The sequence below is a fragment of the Oncorhynchus mykiss genome, chromosome 13 (assembly GCF_057628025.1).
Source record: "Oncorhynchus mykiss isolate SJ-2025 chromosome 13, ASM5762802v1, whole genome shotgun sequence".
NCBI classification, from domain to species: domain Eukaryota; kingdom Metazoa; phylum Chordata; class Actinopteri; order Salmoniformes; family Salmonidae; genus Oncorhynchus; species Oncorhynchus mykiss.
In genome coordinates, this window is record NC_143034.1 from 24619533 (window position 1) to 24638080 (window position 18548).

The 18548-nt window shown below is 42.5% G+C and overlaps 1 protein-coding gene and 1 long non-coding RNA gene across 11 annotated transcripts in view; one reads left to right on the forward strand and one right to left on the reverse strand.

Annotated features, from left to right (window-relative positions):
- The first annotated feature begins 1031 nt into the window (after positions 1–1031).
- On the forward strand, positions 1032–3658 carry LOC149978793 (uncharacterized). The gene is made up of 2 exons (XR_016485768.1): positions 1032–1169; positions 2978–3658. It is a non-coding gene; the product is annotated as an uncharacterized LOC149978793 (long non-coding RNA).
- Positions 3659–7590: 3932 nt separating this feature from the next.
- LOC110485774 (ras and Rab interactor 2) overlaps positions 7591–18548 on the reverse strand; it is a 50678-nt gene continuing 39720 nt past the window's right edge. For 3 of the 10 annotated variants that reach the window (XM_036940427.2, XM_036940426.2, XM_090195856.1), the window contains 5 exons: positions 14176–14258; positions 13469–13694; positions 11550–11681; positions 11124–11287; positions 7591–10330 (listed from right to left, as the gene is read on the reverse strand). In XM_036940427.2, coding sequence (XP_036796322.2) covers positions 9989–10330; positions 11124–11287; positions 11550–11681; positions 13469–13694; positions 14176–14258 — 947 coding nt within the window. In that variant the 3' untranslated portion in view covers positions 7591–9988. Of the gene's footprint in view, positions 10331–11090; positions 11288–11549; positions 11682–13464; positions 13695–14175; positions 14259–18548 lie in introns of all 10 variants that reach the window. The other 7 variants (XM_090195854.1, XM_036940428.2, XM_090195857.1 and 4 more) reach the window with 3 other exon arrangements.

Consider the following 18548-nt stretch of genomic DNA (forward strand, 5'->3'; position numbering starts at 1 on the left):
CACCTTTACCCAACCCCCCCCCCCCAGACTACTCGCACAGTCTTCAACGATACAGGTTCAATAGAACCCTTAGATTGGTGTGATATGAACATGCTAATGAACAGAATGCTACTCCAGACATCATAGATACAATTGGACAAAACATGCTAGAGCTGAAGTACAAAACTCCATATTGAAAGGTTTAACTTAATAAAATGAGGATCTCTATGGTTAAATCTATGGGCTCCTGAGTGGTGCAGCGGTCTAAGGCACCGCATCTCAGTGTTTGAGGCGTCACTACAGGCACCCTGGTTCGATTCCAGGCTGTATCACAACCGGCTGTTATTGGCCCAGCGTCATCTGGGTTTGGCTGGCTTAGGCAGTTATTGTAAATAAGAATTTGTTCTTAACTGACTTTCCTAGTTAAATAAAAAATAGTTTAAAAAAAAATCTAAATCATCTTTCCTACCTTTGTATTTAGTGAATAAGATAAGTAAAAACATATATATATATATATATATATATATATATATATATATATATATATATATATATATATATATATAGTTTTTTTCCATTAGTGATTTATGCATTTACCACCACATCACTGAATATCAGCCCTGCATGATTCAACATAGGTTATAAGTTACTGTATATACCACTACAAGAACAGGCTGACAAGTTTTTGGGGAGTTTTGTGTTTTTTAAACTCATTAAAACGTTCTAAAATTAATGAAAACATGAATTAATAAAAATGTTTATTTTATATATTGTACATGAATTGCTGATAAGTATTAAAACATTCACAAAAAATATAACATTCATTAAAATAAACTGTACTATTAGACGTTAGCGGGGCTCTTTTTCATTACTCAGAAATATTTTATTGGGTCGGAAGATTTAGAAATGTGGCGCTAATGTTGTAAACCGTGATTGACCACAAACTCCTGCTCAGTAGGTGGTGGCATGCACCTTTAACGTTTGTTTGCGGACCGCCATTATCACAGAAGGAGAAACGAGAGAGGGGTGGCCTGGAAGCGAAACCGAGCAGTGATGCCAATTTAGCACATTTTGTTGCTAGATTTAGCAACTTTTCAGACTAACCTGGCAACTTCTTTTTCAAACAGCACCTAGCAACAAATGTAGCTAGTTTAAAAAATGTATTTGGAACTTTTACCAACTTTTGAAAGGTAACTCAAATGCTAAAATGCACTCACTTTCCCTCTAAATGACACAAAAACGATTTCTCTGTAACATACTTAGTCAAAACAGACGTGCCTGGCTGCAAAAGTGCATTGTGAGTGACGTCAGCAGCAGGCGCTCAGCTCGTGCACAGGCAGCAGCAATTTCAGCAAATTGCAGCAACAGTAGTTCGGGTTCGACAAGCCAAACCCAATGAATATAGTTGGTCACGAATGTTTGATGTTGAACAGAACTTACAACATCAATCAACGTGTCTCAATGAAAATTGTACAGAAAAAAAGTGAGAGTCTGTACCTGAACAAATGTGAAATCATATTTTTTGCCGAGATGGCCAGGCAATTTGAGTAACGTTATTGCGTATTCTACGGAATGACATCACAACGTCATTTAGCAACAAATCAACCTTAACTCTAGCAATTTACCCTGAAAATTAGTTGGCAACACTGAAACCGAGACGTACAATAACAAAACCGGGAATTGAGGTGCGAGAAGCGCTGATAACGCTACGAGATTTGAATGAGATGGAGGGGAGGAACTTGATGCTGAGATCGACTCGGATAACGAAAGGGGGAATACTTCATTACATTCTGATTCTGACTGCGATTCTGATTAGGAGCCTGATCTGCCTCCGCGCAAGAGAGCCCGAACGATGCCCACTGTGCAGGCGTCACTAACTGAGATGGAGAGAGAGGAGACGGGGACGGGCGGCACGGTTTGGATAAAAGAGCCTGCTGACAATGCTCCGAGTCGATTATCAGCACAGAATGGAATCCCAGTGGAGTCGGGCCCTGCACCTTACGCAAAACCCAGAATTGACAGAGCATTCGACTGCTTTCATTGTTTATGTGACATGGAGATGTTGCTGCAAATCAGGGACCATACTGTGGCTGAGGCGCACAGAGCAAAATGAGACGACAAAACGTGGGACATGTCTGTGGATGAGCTGGAAGCGTTCATTGCGCTCCTGTATGTCCAGAACACGCATTTGGAGAGCCTCTGGTCAGATAGGTATGGGATCACTTTCTTCCGAGACACCATGCCACGGAACCGCTTCAGAGAAATCATGTGATACCTGCGTTTTGATGCAAGAGCGACCAGACGAATGCGCCTGGAAACTGACAAATTCCCCTTAGTATCAGAAAATGGGAATGTTTTTTTTACAGAACTGTGCTACCTCTTACAAGCCAGGAGTGAACATCACCGTTGAGGAGCAATGGTTCCCCACGAAAACGAAATGTCTCTTTACGCATGAAGTTTCGGTTGGCAGCTGACTTCACAGCAAGTATGTGCTGAATGTCTTTCCACATCTGGGGAAAGATGAATCTTAGCGTCCTGAAAATGTGGTGATGAGGCTTGTAGAACCTTACCTTGGCGAGGGTAGGAATGTAAACACAGACGAGATCTTCACATCACTGCCATTGGCAAATAAGTTGATTGACAAGAACACAAGCCTGGTGGGGGTGGTGCCTCCATCTGCATGTAACCAGTCACAAGCAGAGCTGTTATCCACAGCGGTGCCGAAGCACGACAAAGCAACACTTAAGGTTTACAGAAAGAAGCCTAGAAAAAATGTCTGCATCCTGAGTACTATGCATCTGACCGTTGCCATTGGCGGTGACACAAAGAGAAAACCAGAGACCCTGACGCACTATAACAGCAGAAATGTAGGCTATTAGTTCTATACATTTAGGCTACACATTTAGGCGCACCTTGCCATATTTCATGCATTGTGCACTTCTGTAACAAAGAGTAATTTCGTCCTGTTACTGTGCTAATGTTTAGTACTTTATTCCAGGTTGGTGTGGATACGATGGCCAGACAGTTCACGGTGAAAGGGGGTACTCGCCGCTGGCCTGTTGCCGTATTCTACAACCTGCTCGACCTGGCTGCTATCAACGCGCACGTTTTGTTCGCCCAGTGTACCGGCAAGACAATGCGCGGCGGGATTTCATCATGGATCTGGCATGGGAGCTTCGTGAGAACCACATGAGCCAAGACGAAGGCAGCTGCAGCCGCCAAGGAGGCAGCCAAGGCCGCACCGCCTCCTTCCAGGGCACCCATCCAGCTGGGAAGAGAACACAGTGCCAGGTGAAGACGCAGTGTGCACGGAACCAGGCCCATGAAAGCTGTGCACAGTGCCACCGATTTGTTTGAGGGTCTTGCACCCACAAAGGTCCGAAGCGGTGCGCTGACTGTGGATCAGAGCAATAGAGGAGAGGAGGAAGAGACTGATTAATGCATGAAAGGCGCATATCCCACTGAAGGCGAGGGCACAATATTGTGTTCAACTCCAATCTAATGACAAATGTTTTATGTCATGGATATTGTCAACGAATATTAACATATGTATATAATGGTTCAAATGTGTTTTGCACTCTTTTTATCAGTCTGTGAATGCATAAATCCCGAGTGGCACAACGGTCTATGGCACTGCATCTCATGCTTTTCCAATCCTATAAATGATTTATTAACCCCGCACAATTTATTTACATTTAATCAATTGTACTTGTGAATGTAGCTAAAAGTATCCCACAGAAAGCAAGAGGCCAGGCCACTAACAATTTAAAGAGCCAGTGCAGTCAAAATGTCATTTTCCAGTGTTTTATATATATTTACAACCTATGAGGTTGGAATAATATGAATCATAAGGGAAGCATCGCGCTGTCCCAGACGCTTGGCTGGTGTGTAAAAGTAGTGAATTTAGACCCCCAAAAAAAGGTGTAGCATGAAGCTTAGCCCTACTTCATTATTCTATTTAAAAAATAATTTTCACTGCATTAGGAAAAGCGTACACAGACTTTTGGCTTTACGTCCTTCAGTGTATAGGTGCAATTTTATTTGATTTCAAAACCGCTTTTTTTATTTAGGGAACAACTGATGATAAATAACATTTGCTTTGATGAGTAGCGGGGTGCTTTTAATCAGGGTTGCCTCTCATCTGCCAATGGGGGATGTGTGTTTTTCTGGTCTACCTGTATACAAACAAGTTAGTCACAAAGGAATACAGAATTATAAGGTAAGAGAGTGGGCACCAAGGACAATTCAATTGCCTTAGGTGTCTGCTCACTTGAATACATTATGTCGATTCACGAGGTACCTTTCCACAAGGGATATCAGGCTCAGCCGTTCATAAATATGCGGGGCTAACTCATAAACGATATGCAAAATCTGTAAGGACAGTGTTCTTGTAACAGTCTAAATTTGGCCTATAGGAAGGAGGTGAAATATAAGTATTAGTTTAAACCGTGTGGAGATACAGAATGTAATGTATACAGTGCCTTGCGAAAGTATTCGGCCCCTTGAACTTTGCGACCTTTTGCCACATTTCAGGCTTCAAACATAAAGATATAAAACTGTATTTTTTTGTGAAGAATCAACAACAAGTGGGACACAATCATGAAGTGGAACGACATTTATTGGATATTTCAAACTTTTTTAACAAATCAAAAACTGAAAAATTGGGCGTGCAAAATTATTCAGCCCCTTTACTTTCAGTGCAGCAAACTCTCTCCAGAAGTTCAGTGAGGATCTCTGAATGATCCAATGTTGACCTAAATGACTAATGATGATAAATACAATCCACCTGTGTGTAATCAAGTCTCCGTATAAATGCACCTGCACTGTGATAGTCTCAGAGGTCCGTTAAAAGCGCAGAGAGCATCACGTTCTGTGAGCCTGGTCTGTCGAAAAGGGTAAATACAAAACGGGTGAAAAACATGACCTACCTTGCCCGGATGTACTCCAGATTTAGGTTGTCAGTCCAGATGAGAAAAAGGTGTCTAGCCCCCTCAAGCCAATGTCTCCACGTCTTCAAGGCCTTGACGATAGCCAACAGCTCCCGGTGCCCCACATCATAGTTTAACTCCGTCTGGCTGAGCTTCTTCGAGAAGAAGGCACAGGGGCGGAGCTTCGGTGGTGTACCAGAGAGCACGGCTCCCATCCCAGCCTCAGATGCGTCCACTTCCACTATGAACGCCGAAGAGGGACCCGGATGGGCCAACACGGGAGCCGAGGTAAACAGAGCCCTCAGGTGACTAAAAGCTCTGTCCGCCTCAGCTGACCACTGCAAGCGCACCGGGCCCCCCTTCAGCAGTGAGGTAATGGGAGCCGCTACCTGACCAAAACCCCGGATAAACCTCCGGTTGTAGTTGGCAAACCGTAAGAACCGCTGCACCTCCTTTACGGTGGTGGGAGTCGGCCAATTACGCACGGCTGCAATGCGGTCACTCTCCATCTCCACCCCTGTAGTGGAAATGCGATACCCTAGGAAGAGACGGACTGTTGGAAGAACAGGCATTTCTCAGCCTTGACGTACAGGTCACGCTCCAACAGGCGACCAAGCACTCTGCGCACCAGGGACACATGCTCAGCGCGTGTAGCGGAGTATATCAAAATGTCCTCAATATACACCACTACACCCTGCCCGTGCAGGTCCCTGAAAATCTCGTCTACAAAGGCTTGGAAGACTGATGGCGCATTCATTAACCCGTACAGCATGACGAGGTACTCATAGTGCCCAGAGGTGGTACTGAAAGCCGTCTTCCACTCATCTCCCTCTCGAATACGCACCAGGTTGTCAGCGCTCCTGAGATCTAATTTGGTGCATTGACTCTTATCGCTGTGGCTATGAGCGGTAGCGGGTAACTCGCCGTGATCTGATTAAGACCCCGATAGTCAGCGTGTAAAGTATCGCCTGGAGTGCCGTACCCAGGCCTGGCATGACCCCTGATCGATGTCTCCACAAGCTTCCTCCAATGCCTGTAGAAGGGCTATGCGTTGGTGTGGCTGGCGATCACACACTTTCCAAGCCATGCTGAGAATAATTATTCAATAGGGTTCAAGAACGGAGAGTATGGGGTAGATTGTGTGCAATGAAAAGTGGGTAGGTGACCTGTGAACCAATTGCGGACCACAGCAGCCCGGTGAAAACTAACATTGTCCCAGATGATAACATACCTGGGCTGCTCTGGCCACTGGTCATTCGGGATTAGTCTGTTGTGGAGGCGGTCCAGAAATGTGATAAGGTGTGCAGTGTTGTATGGGCCTAGGATTGCATGATGGTGAAGGACGCCATTTTGACTAATAGCCGCCACGTTGTCCCGGGACGTTGATAATGGCACGGTGTCCGATGATATTTTGCCAGATTGAAACCTGCCTCGTCCACATATATTAGCTCATGATGCACTGCATCTGCTTCTCGCTCCATGTCTCTCTGAAAGAGACAAGACAAAACAATGTAGCACAGTATGAAAAGACAGGGATCAGTCAATATGATGTAGCACCATACACTTCCACATCCAGTACCAATGATAGGATTCATATCTCAGAAATATTTACAGGTTTCTGTACAGCTGCTTCATCCTAATTCTATTGCGTTTCAGTAGACGAGACAGTGCAGAGACACTCACGCTGTTGACGTTTGCTGTTGACGTTTTAGAATATGGTGTTATCTACCATTATGTGGTCCTGCAGTTCTGAGTCTGATGCAGTTATTTGCAATGATCATATTTACAATGTGGGTCTCCTGCTCTGGGGTGAACAGACGACCTCTTCCACCAGATACTGGTTTTCTTGCAGTTCTGTAAAAACATTTGAATGGTTTTAGTGATAGATCCTTCTCATTATGAAAGTACAGTACATATTACTGTACCAGTAATGCTCATGCCATGGCTGACAACATGATTTCATCAGTTATTGTGTTCCTGACTCCACTTCCTCTTCCCCGTCCTCTCCTTCTCCCCCGCCCTACTTCACCTCTTCCTTCTCTTACTTCTTCACCTCCTCGTACTCCTCTAGTTCTCACCCCTCTTACTCTCTGTCCAATATTGGCCTCCATTGTTGTCCAAACCAAATGTTTACCTGTGGCCTATTTATAGTGCTCAAGCTCTGATTTGTAAGTTAACTCATTATCTAAAAGTGTTTTCATGTGTCAATGTGGAAAGGCATTTGGCGAAATAGTGTAGCAATGTAGAGACCAATGTTTACAGTTTTGCTAGAAGTGCGTTATTAAATTGCAAACTGAGTGTAGTGAGTTGCAGTGAGTTGTGATTACAGTTTATCAAAAAGTGTGTTATAAAATTACAAACTGAGTGTAAAGCAGAGAACGTGCATTCAGTTTGGCACACTTGGTAAATTCCTTGGCTCCAAGTGTTAATGGTTTCAGAGATAGTGCTTCAAGAATCACTGTTTGAGTTTAAGCATTCAGAAAAAAAAAAACTGTAATCACGCATTGGAGTCTGAAAAGGCTCTAGTCTAAAGTCAGGAGACAGTTGAAGTGTTGGCCACCACATGCTTATGGCAAACAACACCAGATCGAAAACATGCAAAAGAACAGAGAGGAGATGGATTCATGCGTAAAGGGCGGATACCCCACTGAATGCACCCAGGAGGATAACACTGTGTCCGATCGAGCTTTAACGACTTGTTTAATATCATGGATATATTCACACAAATACTCATTTCTGCATTTCATGTTTCACATTTGTGATTTGCTAAATGTAATTGACAAATAAAACTGCTCAAATGGATTACATTGTGGTGTTTTTACTCCTAGAAAAAAAGACTAACTGTTTGTAGAGTAACATTTGAAAATGCATCGTATTTCTTATTAAAGTATATTCATTCCTACTTTAGTCCAACATGGCAACAAATGGTCACTAAGGTCAACAAAAGAACCCCATAATAGGGAGTTTTAGTTGTAATGGGTGCAATAGTCAAAGAAAGGCTACTACAGGGCTTTTGGGAGAGGACACCCAACACCATCTCGCATATTTTAACCCCCCCATCATTTCATCAACTTTCTTTGCATAAAAGTTCAAAAAATAAATACAAAATATCCCCCAGAACATATACAATATCAAAAAGACAGTTTGGTTGGTTTAGCAGTAGTGTTTTAAGCATTGCATTGTGTCATAATATTAATCGAACACACTACTCATCCGTTTCTACTTGTCAGATTTGAATAACAGCAAAACAGTGATGGAAAAATCATACAGGTGTTTGCAATCACAGTATCACAATGGTTAGAAATGGTTGTTGTAACCGAATAATTACCATTATATCAACCGACTGTACAATACGCATCTCAATAAAACTGTTGACCGTTCTCTTCTTAGAGATCACCAACCTCTCGGAGTAATACACACTAATACTGACTGAGATGAGATTGTACTTTATTTATCCTCAAGGGGAAATTTTGTTTAGATTGTCATTTCTTCTCAATAGCTGATAAGGAATCAGCCAGTGATCCCTATAGATAACAGACAGAAACAAAAATAGTATATTCCCGTCAACCAATACAATTTCAACTTTCTAGTACAACTTTGAATACAGTCATTCCCATTTTCTGAGGCAGTTGATATAGACAAAAGTTTAGTTGAGTCAATTCAGATTCTGTCTCCAAAATATTTATTGGTTTAATTTACTGGCATAAAATCGTACGTCACGTGGGGGAAATGATCTCAGGAACACACTGGTTACGTTTTCAATCCAAATAAAATAGCATTTTCCTATAAAAACACAATCTACACTTTTATGTTGTCTACAGTTGACCAGCAACTGCAGCAAAATAATCAAGACAAAATGCTACAGGAAAAAATATATTCAGTTATATAATTTGATATAATTACATTTCTTATTTCAAAAAAGCACTCGCACATCTGAGTTATCTGGTTGCAGGTGCGAGGGAATATGATAACCTCAAAGAAAAGAGAAACCTGCACATTGCTCCAATTAAAGCATAATATTTCAAAACAAGTAATACCCAGCAAGAGCAGTGTGTTTAATATGGCGTTGCAAATGACAGTTAGGTTGTAGACTTAAGAGTACGCAAGTTGCCATGATGTCCATACTGCTGCAAGCCATTCTTCAAATATCTTATACGGGTCGCCAAATCCACATGAAAAGTCCAGCCAACCTTCGCAAAGCATCTGTTTAGCTTCTTCACACATCCCACCAGGACAACTGGGCACAGACGTCAATTCGTTGTCTATCCACGTTGTTTCAACGTATTTTTTTTCGTTTTAAAATAACGAGGAAACAACATTGATTCAACCAGTTTGTGCCCAGTGGGGTGGCTCGATTCAATCCAAATTGCTGAAGTTCAAAGTTATAGCACAATTTTACATTTAATGACAATGTTCCCACGTTTATGGAGACTGCATTCACGGTAAACTGCATTTGTCGGCTCAATCAGAAATAGCCTTTAAATTTCAAGCATGCTAAATGTAGCTTGGCATTTATTGTCATGAATCTTGCCCTGGAGTCAGCTCTGCAGAGTGGTCACTAGCTGCCTCGACACTGGACTTGACCAACCAATTCCTGACACTCACGTGCCGTATCCCTAAAAAGAGAGTGAAATGCATGCAGACACCAGACACTTCTCTCCCTACCTGCTTCCTCTTTCTGTCTCCTTTTAAGAAGAATAGAAACTACTTTTTCCATTGAGTAGTCTAGGATCCCTTCACAACACACAGCAACATTCTCTGACCCTATAGTTGAAACATACAGTGCAATTTTTCAATTTCTGCCATTCACTACCATTCTATGGCTACATGTATGCGGTGTCCATATTAGGACATCCGCAGCATCACCATTCAGTATCATTCCATCATACCCGCATGGTGTCCATATTAGGACTGCCTCAATCTCAGCAGTCAGGTATTGTACTTGTTCCACCATCCATCAGTGCTCTCTCAGGTCTATATGTTCTGATGTATGAGTCTGTCCCTGTATGCGTTTGTAAACTAGTGAAAAATCCAATGTCCCCTCTAGGGATCAATAACGTTTTATTTCTTTTTAATTCAGTTTAATTCATCCAATTGGCTAGGCAGTTGTCATTGTGCTGGTTAGCTGGGATAGCTGGTATACACAGGTTAAGGTTGGGCACTCTGCGGTAGACAAAATGGAAGGGTTGCGAGTTTGGGTGGCTGTGTATCTCCGCTTTGATTCGCTGGGGGTGTGTGTCCGGGGCAAGCTGCTGACTGGTTGCCTCAGTGATGAGAAAGAGGGCGTGGTTCTCGGGGTCATGAACATTGAACTTGTAGGTGCAGAGCGAGCATACTTCTTCGGTGGTGGAGTACGGGTGGACTAGGAGGGTTTTGGCTGTGCAGCCGCTGTTGACTTCTTGTAAGGCGACCCGCAGGTAGTTCTGAAGGAGAAGGGATACAAGGAATGTGATACAGGTATCATTGATCCAAATATACATGTATGCAAACATGCAAAACAGATATAAAATATACACATGCAAAAATACATGGGAGAAAATGACACAGAGAGAGACAGAGAACATTACACGGATATCAGTTATATGCAGGTGCTCATGCAGGATCAGAACTGAGACACAAATACACAGGAATGTTTTTGTTTTTTGAAGACACACAGGGAGAAAGATGAAAGAGCGCTGATACGGCTCTTATAGCCTCTATTCTTTGTATGGCGTTTACAGGAAGACACAGCCATTTCAGAGCTAACAGAGAAAACCCAAGACAACGCGTCATTAGTACACAATCACATGCATTAGATTAGTCCTATCTCATCTACCTTTCAGCTTCCTTCTCAATATCACTCCCTTCTTGACCATCCCTAACCCGGAAATCAAACACATTTTTGTCTTCCAAAAGTGTCTTCATAGTTCCAGATCATTTTTGAATACGGATCCAAATACATAGGGATAGTCTCGGCATGTCACCACCGGCGCTTCTCATGCAGATTGGTGTTGAGTGAAGTTGCCCCGTGACGCTAATCTTGGGTCAGTTTTGCATTTCCCCCCACTAATGGTTAAGGTTAGGATTGGGGGAAAGAAAGCTGATCCTAGATCTGTACTTAAGGGAAACTTCACACTGGAGCCATGCAGATTGTCTCCCCCGTCTCGGGGAAGGCATTTTAGGGGGGCGTTCTTTCAAACTCACTGCCTGGGGGTCAGATGGGGTTCAGGGCGATACCTGGAAGTCGTCCACGGAGGGTGCCGTGCGCTGGGCGGTGCGTCGGCGGTGCCACTGGTGCAGGGTGTCTCTGGCCTCGGAGCTGAGGACCCTGGCTGCCTGTTCCTCCTGGAAGTTCTTGATGAGAGCCATGGCCCCGTACGCACTGGTGAGGTAGTAGCCACCTGGGAGAGGGAAGGTTGGGGAGAAGGGGAGAGCAGGCAGGGAAGGAGGAGACCCAGGAAGAGAAATATAATACATGTCAATATGGGCATGCTGTGGGTTTGACTGTGGACGTGTTAATGTGTCAACGAGGCCATATGAGGTAGAAAATGACGTATACGGTTTGCATGTTGGTGAAGAATACATTCTGGTGTATACGTGAGTATATCGCAAACTGTATACTGTGGTATTGATTCCAGTTTCATGACGTGATGGGAGACCTACCCTCTCCATGCAGCAGTGAGGGGTCCAGCAGCTCCATCATGTAGAGGATCTCAGTGTCCAGCTGAGGCATGTCACACTGGGCCAGGACATAGGTCAGCATCGGTAGGAAGTCATCTGCTCCGTACATCCTCCCTGAGAGAGATTAGTATTATTTTTATGTTAATACTGTAAATCTCCAAAGTAAACTTTGGCAATATGTACATAGAGAGAGAGAGCGAGAGAGAGAGAGAGAGAGACATGTCACAATGGGCCAGGACGTAGGCCAGCATGGGCAGGAAGTCATCCTCCCTGTACAAAGGGGAAAGGCAAGGTGAGGTATAGGAAAGTTGTGGTCAGATGAGAACACACACATGAACACACATACTCAGAAGCATGCAGATAAAACAAGGTTGGGGGTCAATAGAATTTCAAAAAAAAGTTTTATCAAACAAAATAATTAAGAAAAAGTGCTTTTTAGTTTCCTTCCTGAATTTACTGACTTTAAATGGAATTGATCCCAATCGTGTGTAATACACAACCAGATACACTGTAGACAAATATGTGGAACTCATCCACACTCTATGCACAGTCGTGGCCAAAATAATTGAGAATGACACAAATAATAATTTTCACAAAGTCTGCTGCCTCAGTTTGTATGATGTCAATTTGCATATACTCCAGAATGTTATGAAGAGTGATCAGATGAATTGCAATTAATTGCAAAGTCCCTCTTTGCCATGCAAATTACCTGAAAAAAAGGGCTTCACAGGCAAGGATATTGCTGCCAGTAAGATTGCACCTAAATCAACCATTTATCGGATCATCAAGAACTTCAAGGAGAGCGGTTCAATTGCTGTGATGAAGGCTTCAGGGCGCCCAAGAAAGTCCAGCAAGCGCCAGGACCGTCTCCTAAAGTTGATTCAGCTGTGGGATCGGGGCACCACCAGTACAGAGCTTGCTCAGGAATGGCAGCAGGCAGATAGATGTGAGTGCATCTGCATGCACAGTGAGGCGAAGACTTTTGGAGGATGGCCTGGTATGAAGAACGGCAGCAAAGAAGCCACTTCTCTCCAGAAAAAAATATCAGGGAAAGACTGATATTCTGCAAAATGTACAGGGATTAGACTGCAGAGGACTGGGGTAAAGTCATTTTCTCTGATGAATCCCCTTTCAGATTGTTTGGGGCATCCAGAAAAAAGCTTGTCCGGAGAAGACAAGGTGAGCGCTACCATCAGTCCTGTGTCATGCCAACAGTAAAGCATCCTGAGACCATTCATGTGTGGGGTTGCTTCTCAGCCAAGGGATTGGGCTCACTTACAATTTTGCCTAAGAACACAGCCATGAATAAAGAATGGTACCAACACATCCCCCGAGAGCAACTTCTCCCAACCATCCAGGAACAGTTTGGTGATTAACAATGCCTTTTCCAGCATGATGGAGCACCTTGCCATGAGGCAAAAGTGATAACTAAGTGGCTCGGGGAACAAAACATAGATATTTTGGGTCCATGGCCAGGAAACTCCCCAGACCTTAATCCCACTGAGAACTTGTGGTCAATCCTCAAGAGGCGGGTGGACAAACAAAAACCCACAAACTCCAAGCATTGATTATGCAAGAATGGGCTGCCATCAGTCAGGATGTGGCCCAGAAGTTAATTGACAGCATGCCAGGGCAGATTGCAGAGGTCTTGAAAAAGAAGGGTCAACACTGCAAATATTGACTCTTTGCATCAACTTCATGTAATTGTCAATAAAAGCCTTTGACACTTATGAAATGCTTGTAATTATACTTCAGTATTCCATAGTAACATCTGACAAACATATCTAAAGACACTGAAGCAGCAGACTTTGTGAAAATTTATATTTGTGTCATTCTCAAATGACCATGACTGCACATGTAACCTCCCTCCCAAAACACATTCTCCCCCCAATCCCACCTACCTGAGTTATCCTGCATGATGGTGTAGATGAGTTTACACACTCGGAGCAGCAGCGACACCTTCTTATCCGGGGAGTACATCTTCCTCATGTTGTGGAACTTGTGGCGGATCTTCTCGATGGCCATGGGGTCAGGGGGCACGGCCCCGTCCACACCCAGGTCCTGGGGCCTCCGGGTCTTAGCCAGGGCCAGGTTCTCCCTCAGCTGCTGCCAGCCTCCACTGCTCACCTAGGAGGAGAGGAAGGAGAAGGTTATGACCGCAGAAATGTAGTTATTGGAAGTGACAAAGCCCCAGTGCTTAAATGGGAGAGTAGAGAGAGGAAGGTCAAGGTTGTGATTATAGATATAGAATTACTAGACAAACAAGGTTATGAATCATCTTCATGGTCATGATCGCCATCTATGTTAATCACCAAACTGTTCCTGGATGGTTGGGAGAAGTTGCTCTCGGGGGATGTGTTGGTACCATTCTTTATTCATGGCTGTGTTCTTAGGCAAAATTGTCATATTTCTATGATCATTGTTCCTTCTATTTATTATATTTCTATCATAGAAATGTAATAACTAGAAGGGGAGAAAACCACAGGTCTGAGAGGTTATGATGACATCAACTTCAGGATTAAAATATATCCTGTTAAAAGACATGAGCTCCTTGACTAACGTTCTACTAACTTGACTAACAGGTGCTGCAATGGAAGAAAAAGCTCACCTGGAAGTCGTGCAGGGCCACTTCCACTACGCCCTTCAGCGGCTTCAACACACATTTGTGCATGGCCTTCTCCAGGACAGAGTCTAGAGATAAAACACACAGACACGTTGGGAGTTAGTGACTGCTTCCCCACACTGGCTTGTAACCTAAACTGGATCAAGACACACTGCTGTGTGCAGGGCTTTCTTCGTCTTTTTGGAGTTCGATCAATGTTTCACACAATTAGGAGGATGTGGTAAAACCAAGAGCTTTACGTTTAAAACGTTTTAGAGGGATAAATCTCACGCAACTGAAAAGGCTTTTCCGCAATGAAACGGTGAACGTAAACGCTGTAAAACGTCATGCAGTAAAATAAATACCATCCACAACCATTAAAAAACACCAACTGACCCAGATGCAGTTTGACCATGCAATAGCATTTTATTGTACAATGGTGCGCGTACGCTGTCAAGAGTTACTTCCACTGCCTCGCCCTAAAACACAACCCAGCCATAACCATAGCTGAACCTGCACACTAACGGACATCACCCCAAGATCCCCAGGAGAATAATACATGCTTGAACACAAACTACACAGTTCGATAAAACAATAGCCTACATCCATCACGTAGCCTATTCTATTATTTTTCATCTGGTTATTATTCTTATGTTATAACCTCGTTAACATTTGTATACATTTTCATTTGTTACTGCCACTTTATCATGCAAAGCCTTCATCCAAATGAATCTGGTGGCCTAATGTGTGGAAAACCTGAGAGTAGCAAAAGTCTAGAGGAGGAGGACAGCTTTTTGGTGTTTGACATGAGCAATGCTGGGTTTTCCAGGAAGAAAGAAAGAAAGAAAGAAAGAAAGAAAGAAAGAAAGAAAGAAAGAAAGAAAGAAAGAAAGAAAGAAAGAAAGAAAGAAAGAAAGAAAGAAAGAAAGAAAGAAAGAAAGAAAGAAAGAAAGAAAGAAAGAAAGAAAGAAAGAAAGAAAGAAAGAGAGAGAGAGAGAGAGAGTGTACAGAGAGAGAGAGAGAGAGAAAAAAGAAAGAAAGAAAAAAGAAAGAAAGATAAAAAGAGGGAGGTTTGGGGAAGTGTAAGGTTAGAAAACTCCCCACTCCCTACAGACTACACAGCACTAAATTCCTATATGTAAATGAGCCCGTTTAGCAAAGCAATGTCAACCAAGGTAAAAACTGGGTAGCGTCTTACTGTTGGCTACGACTAATAAAATAAATATGATTCTGAATAGATGGAGAGGTAGGTAGATTATTAACATGGACTCGGGAGCTGGATAAACACACACAGGTTAATAGTTCAAAAACATGAAGTAAACACACACACACACGTCCCTCTACACTTCCTTACTGCTGGTTTCCTGTCTCCTCTCAGGACTGGCCTTGACTCCTTTGTATGTTGGGCAATGTTTGTTATGTTCCTATACCTCCTCTGTAAGCCTTTACAATGGGCTACACCCCTTAGAAAAAAAAGTGTTCCAAAAAGGTTATTTGTGGAGAGATAGGGTTCTACCAAGAACCAGTTGGATCAGAAGAACCCTTTTTGGAAGACAAGGGTCCTTTGTTAGGCAAATGGTTCTATCTAGGACATTTAACATCCTTTACTGTTTTTGGGTGAAAGGGTTCTTTGATGATTCTTTGGAAGACAAGAAGGGTTCTACGTAGAACCAGCCGACTTTCATCACTGTTAGGATTTAAAATGACAAGTGGGGAATCCTTTGGTGTCTAGACAGTTAGGTAGAATGAACTGCAATGCACTTTAAAATGGGTGGAATTGGTACCTCTGGGGCATCTCAGATGGTTGTTAGGGGACCTTTATACTGAAGAATGTGTCTAGTTATTTATGATTTGCTTTCGGTGTATTGTTGTGTATAATAACACATTTGTTATTGTGTATATGAATATGTGGTCTATTGTGTTTATTGTATTCTGATGTGTATTGTGGTGCTATACAGGGCTCATCTGGAAGAGAGACCTTGGTCTCAGCATTGACTCTGTCAAAATAAAGGTATAAATAAATAAAAATACAAGAAATAATAATATACTATTTCCCAGCATGCTCTGTTGAAGGGAGAGATGGTTTGTTTTACTGTAATATCTGTGTTTTTGCATGTACATTGATTGGTTGATACATTTTATGCTACACAAAGATAAATAACCTACAGTTTTCTAAATATCCAATCTGTTGGATTTATTGCACCCGGTTACTGAGATGGTTGTTCCAGTTTAGATGATTGAGGTACTCTCAGTGTTCAATCTTCCCTACCCTAGCAGTCATTCTGAATGCAGGTTGCAGGTGATTAACAATTCCACTTGTTGGAAATCCTAACTCTGGCTGGATTCCAATAGGAATTACACATCACTTTGCCAGCCATCATAATGTGACTTGCAGGCCTGGTGTGGCCTGTAAACCAGGAGATTCTTAACACCACTGTGTTAGGGTATAACGAGGCCCTCAATGAAAGGCCAAAGATTTTTATAACTAACCCAAGATAGACCAGAGCCTGTCGTTTCCAATAGGAGCAAATCCATCATAGTGTGCAGAACAAGCAAGGAGGTGGGCAGAGCCAAGCATGAGCTAGTGAGATCCTATTGGCGCGTTCTAGCATTTATTTGCATATTTCCGTTAGGGAACGCCTACTCCGTGAAGTGCGTGTGTGCAATAACTCGAATTCACCCTTGCACTCCTTCTAAACAACAACTTATTTTACAACTTTAGCAAAAGGTAAAGTCTACAAAACGCAGTCCACTCTGTTTGTTACAGATTCTAGTTTTGGAAACAGAAAACTGTATGGAGATCAAATGTTTCATCGATGAGAAAATTTGCAGAATGTCGGCCAAAATCCATCTGGCGTTATCTTCTCCCTCTGCCGACCACTCAGCTTCCTCTGATCACCATATTTTGTAGTGAGTGGAAACGCCAACCGGATGCTTCACATTTATACCTCAGGTGAAATATCTGACTCATTGTTCTATTTGTGGAAAGGCCTTATGATTTACACTACCGTTCAAAAGTTTGGGGTCACATAGAAATGTCCTTGTTTTTGAAAAACAAAAAAGCAATTTTTTTGTCAATTAAAATAACATCAAATTGATCAGAAATACAGTGTAGACATTGTTAATGTTGTAAATGACTAGTGTAGCTAGAAACTACAGATATTTTATGGATTATCTACATAGGTGTACAGAGGCCCACTGTCAGAAACCATCACTCCTGTGTTCCAATGGCACGTTGTGTGAGCTAATCCAAGTTTATAAATATAAAAGGCTAATTGATCATTAGAAAACCCTTTTGCCATTATGTTAGCACAACTGAAAACTGTTGTTTTGATTAAAGAAGCAATAAAACTGTCCTTCTTTAGACTAGTTGAGTATCTGGAGCATCAGCATTTGTGGTTCGATTACAGGCTCAGAATGGCCAGAAACAACTTTCTTCTGAAACTTGTCAAGTCTAGAAATTGCCAAGAAACTGAAGATCTGGTACAATGCTGTGTACTATTTTCTTCACAGAACAGCACAAACTGTCTATAGAGTTAGGGTTAGGTTTAGTTTTAGGGTTAAGGGGTGGGGGTAGGGTTAAAATAAGATTTTGAATGGGAATACATTTTTTGGTCCCCACTTGGATAGTAAAACCAACCTGTGTGTTGTATGTGTATGTGTGTCGGTGGGCGTCTGTGTGTGTTGACAGTCTTTCTCTGGTTCCCTTTATAAACACAGACTTGGTTACTCTACCCCCATGCTCACTCTTTACCTCAATTACCAGTAAAACTATCAATTTTACCCCCCTTACCTCAATTACTAGTAAATTGATCCAGTTTGGGCTTTTAAATGACATTACGATGACCTACACCCATTTCTTCCTAATGCATCTTATACATAGGGTATACAGTCTACACTGACATAGTATGTCAACAGTGAGTGTAGGAGAGCACAGTCCAAGCTTCACTTCTCCATTCCTGAAAGCCTTCCATAGCCTGCGTCTTTTGCCATTACGTCAGTCAACAACCACTTCTTCTCTGAACAATGCTTGGCTGTCGTTGTTTACAAAGAACAAGGGACAAGAGCCGAGTGTAAAATGAAGGCTACATATTCATGCAAATACTTATTCAGCCCAAACTCAATGAAAACCCTCTTTGACAACATTGGCTAAGTCAGCCTCCATCACAATTTCATTGTCAAACATTAGCACTTGCTTGCTTCAGCTCAGTGTCGTCAAAATGAGGACTACGTATTGTAGCCTCCTCTAACTAGGCCTATTTTCTGTCACTAGTAAGTTCATACCATATTCGGTCCCACATTAAAATAATCCCTGACATTTATGGATTTAGATTGGGAGATAATTGGCATTTTTGCCATTCCAATTGAACCACAAATGT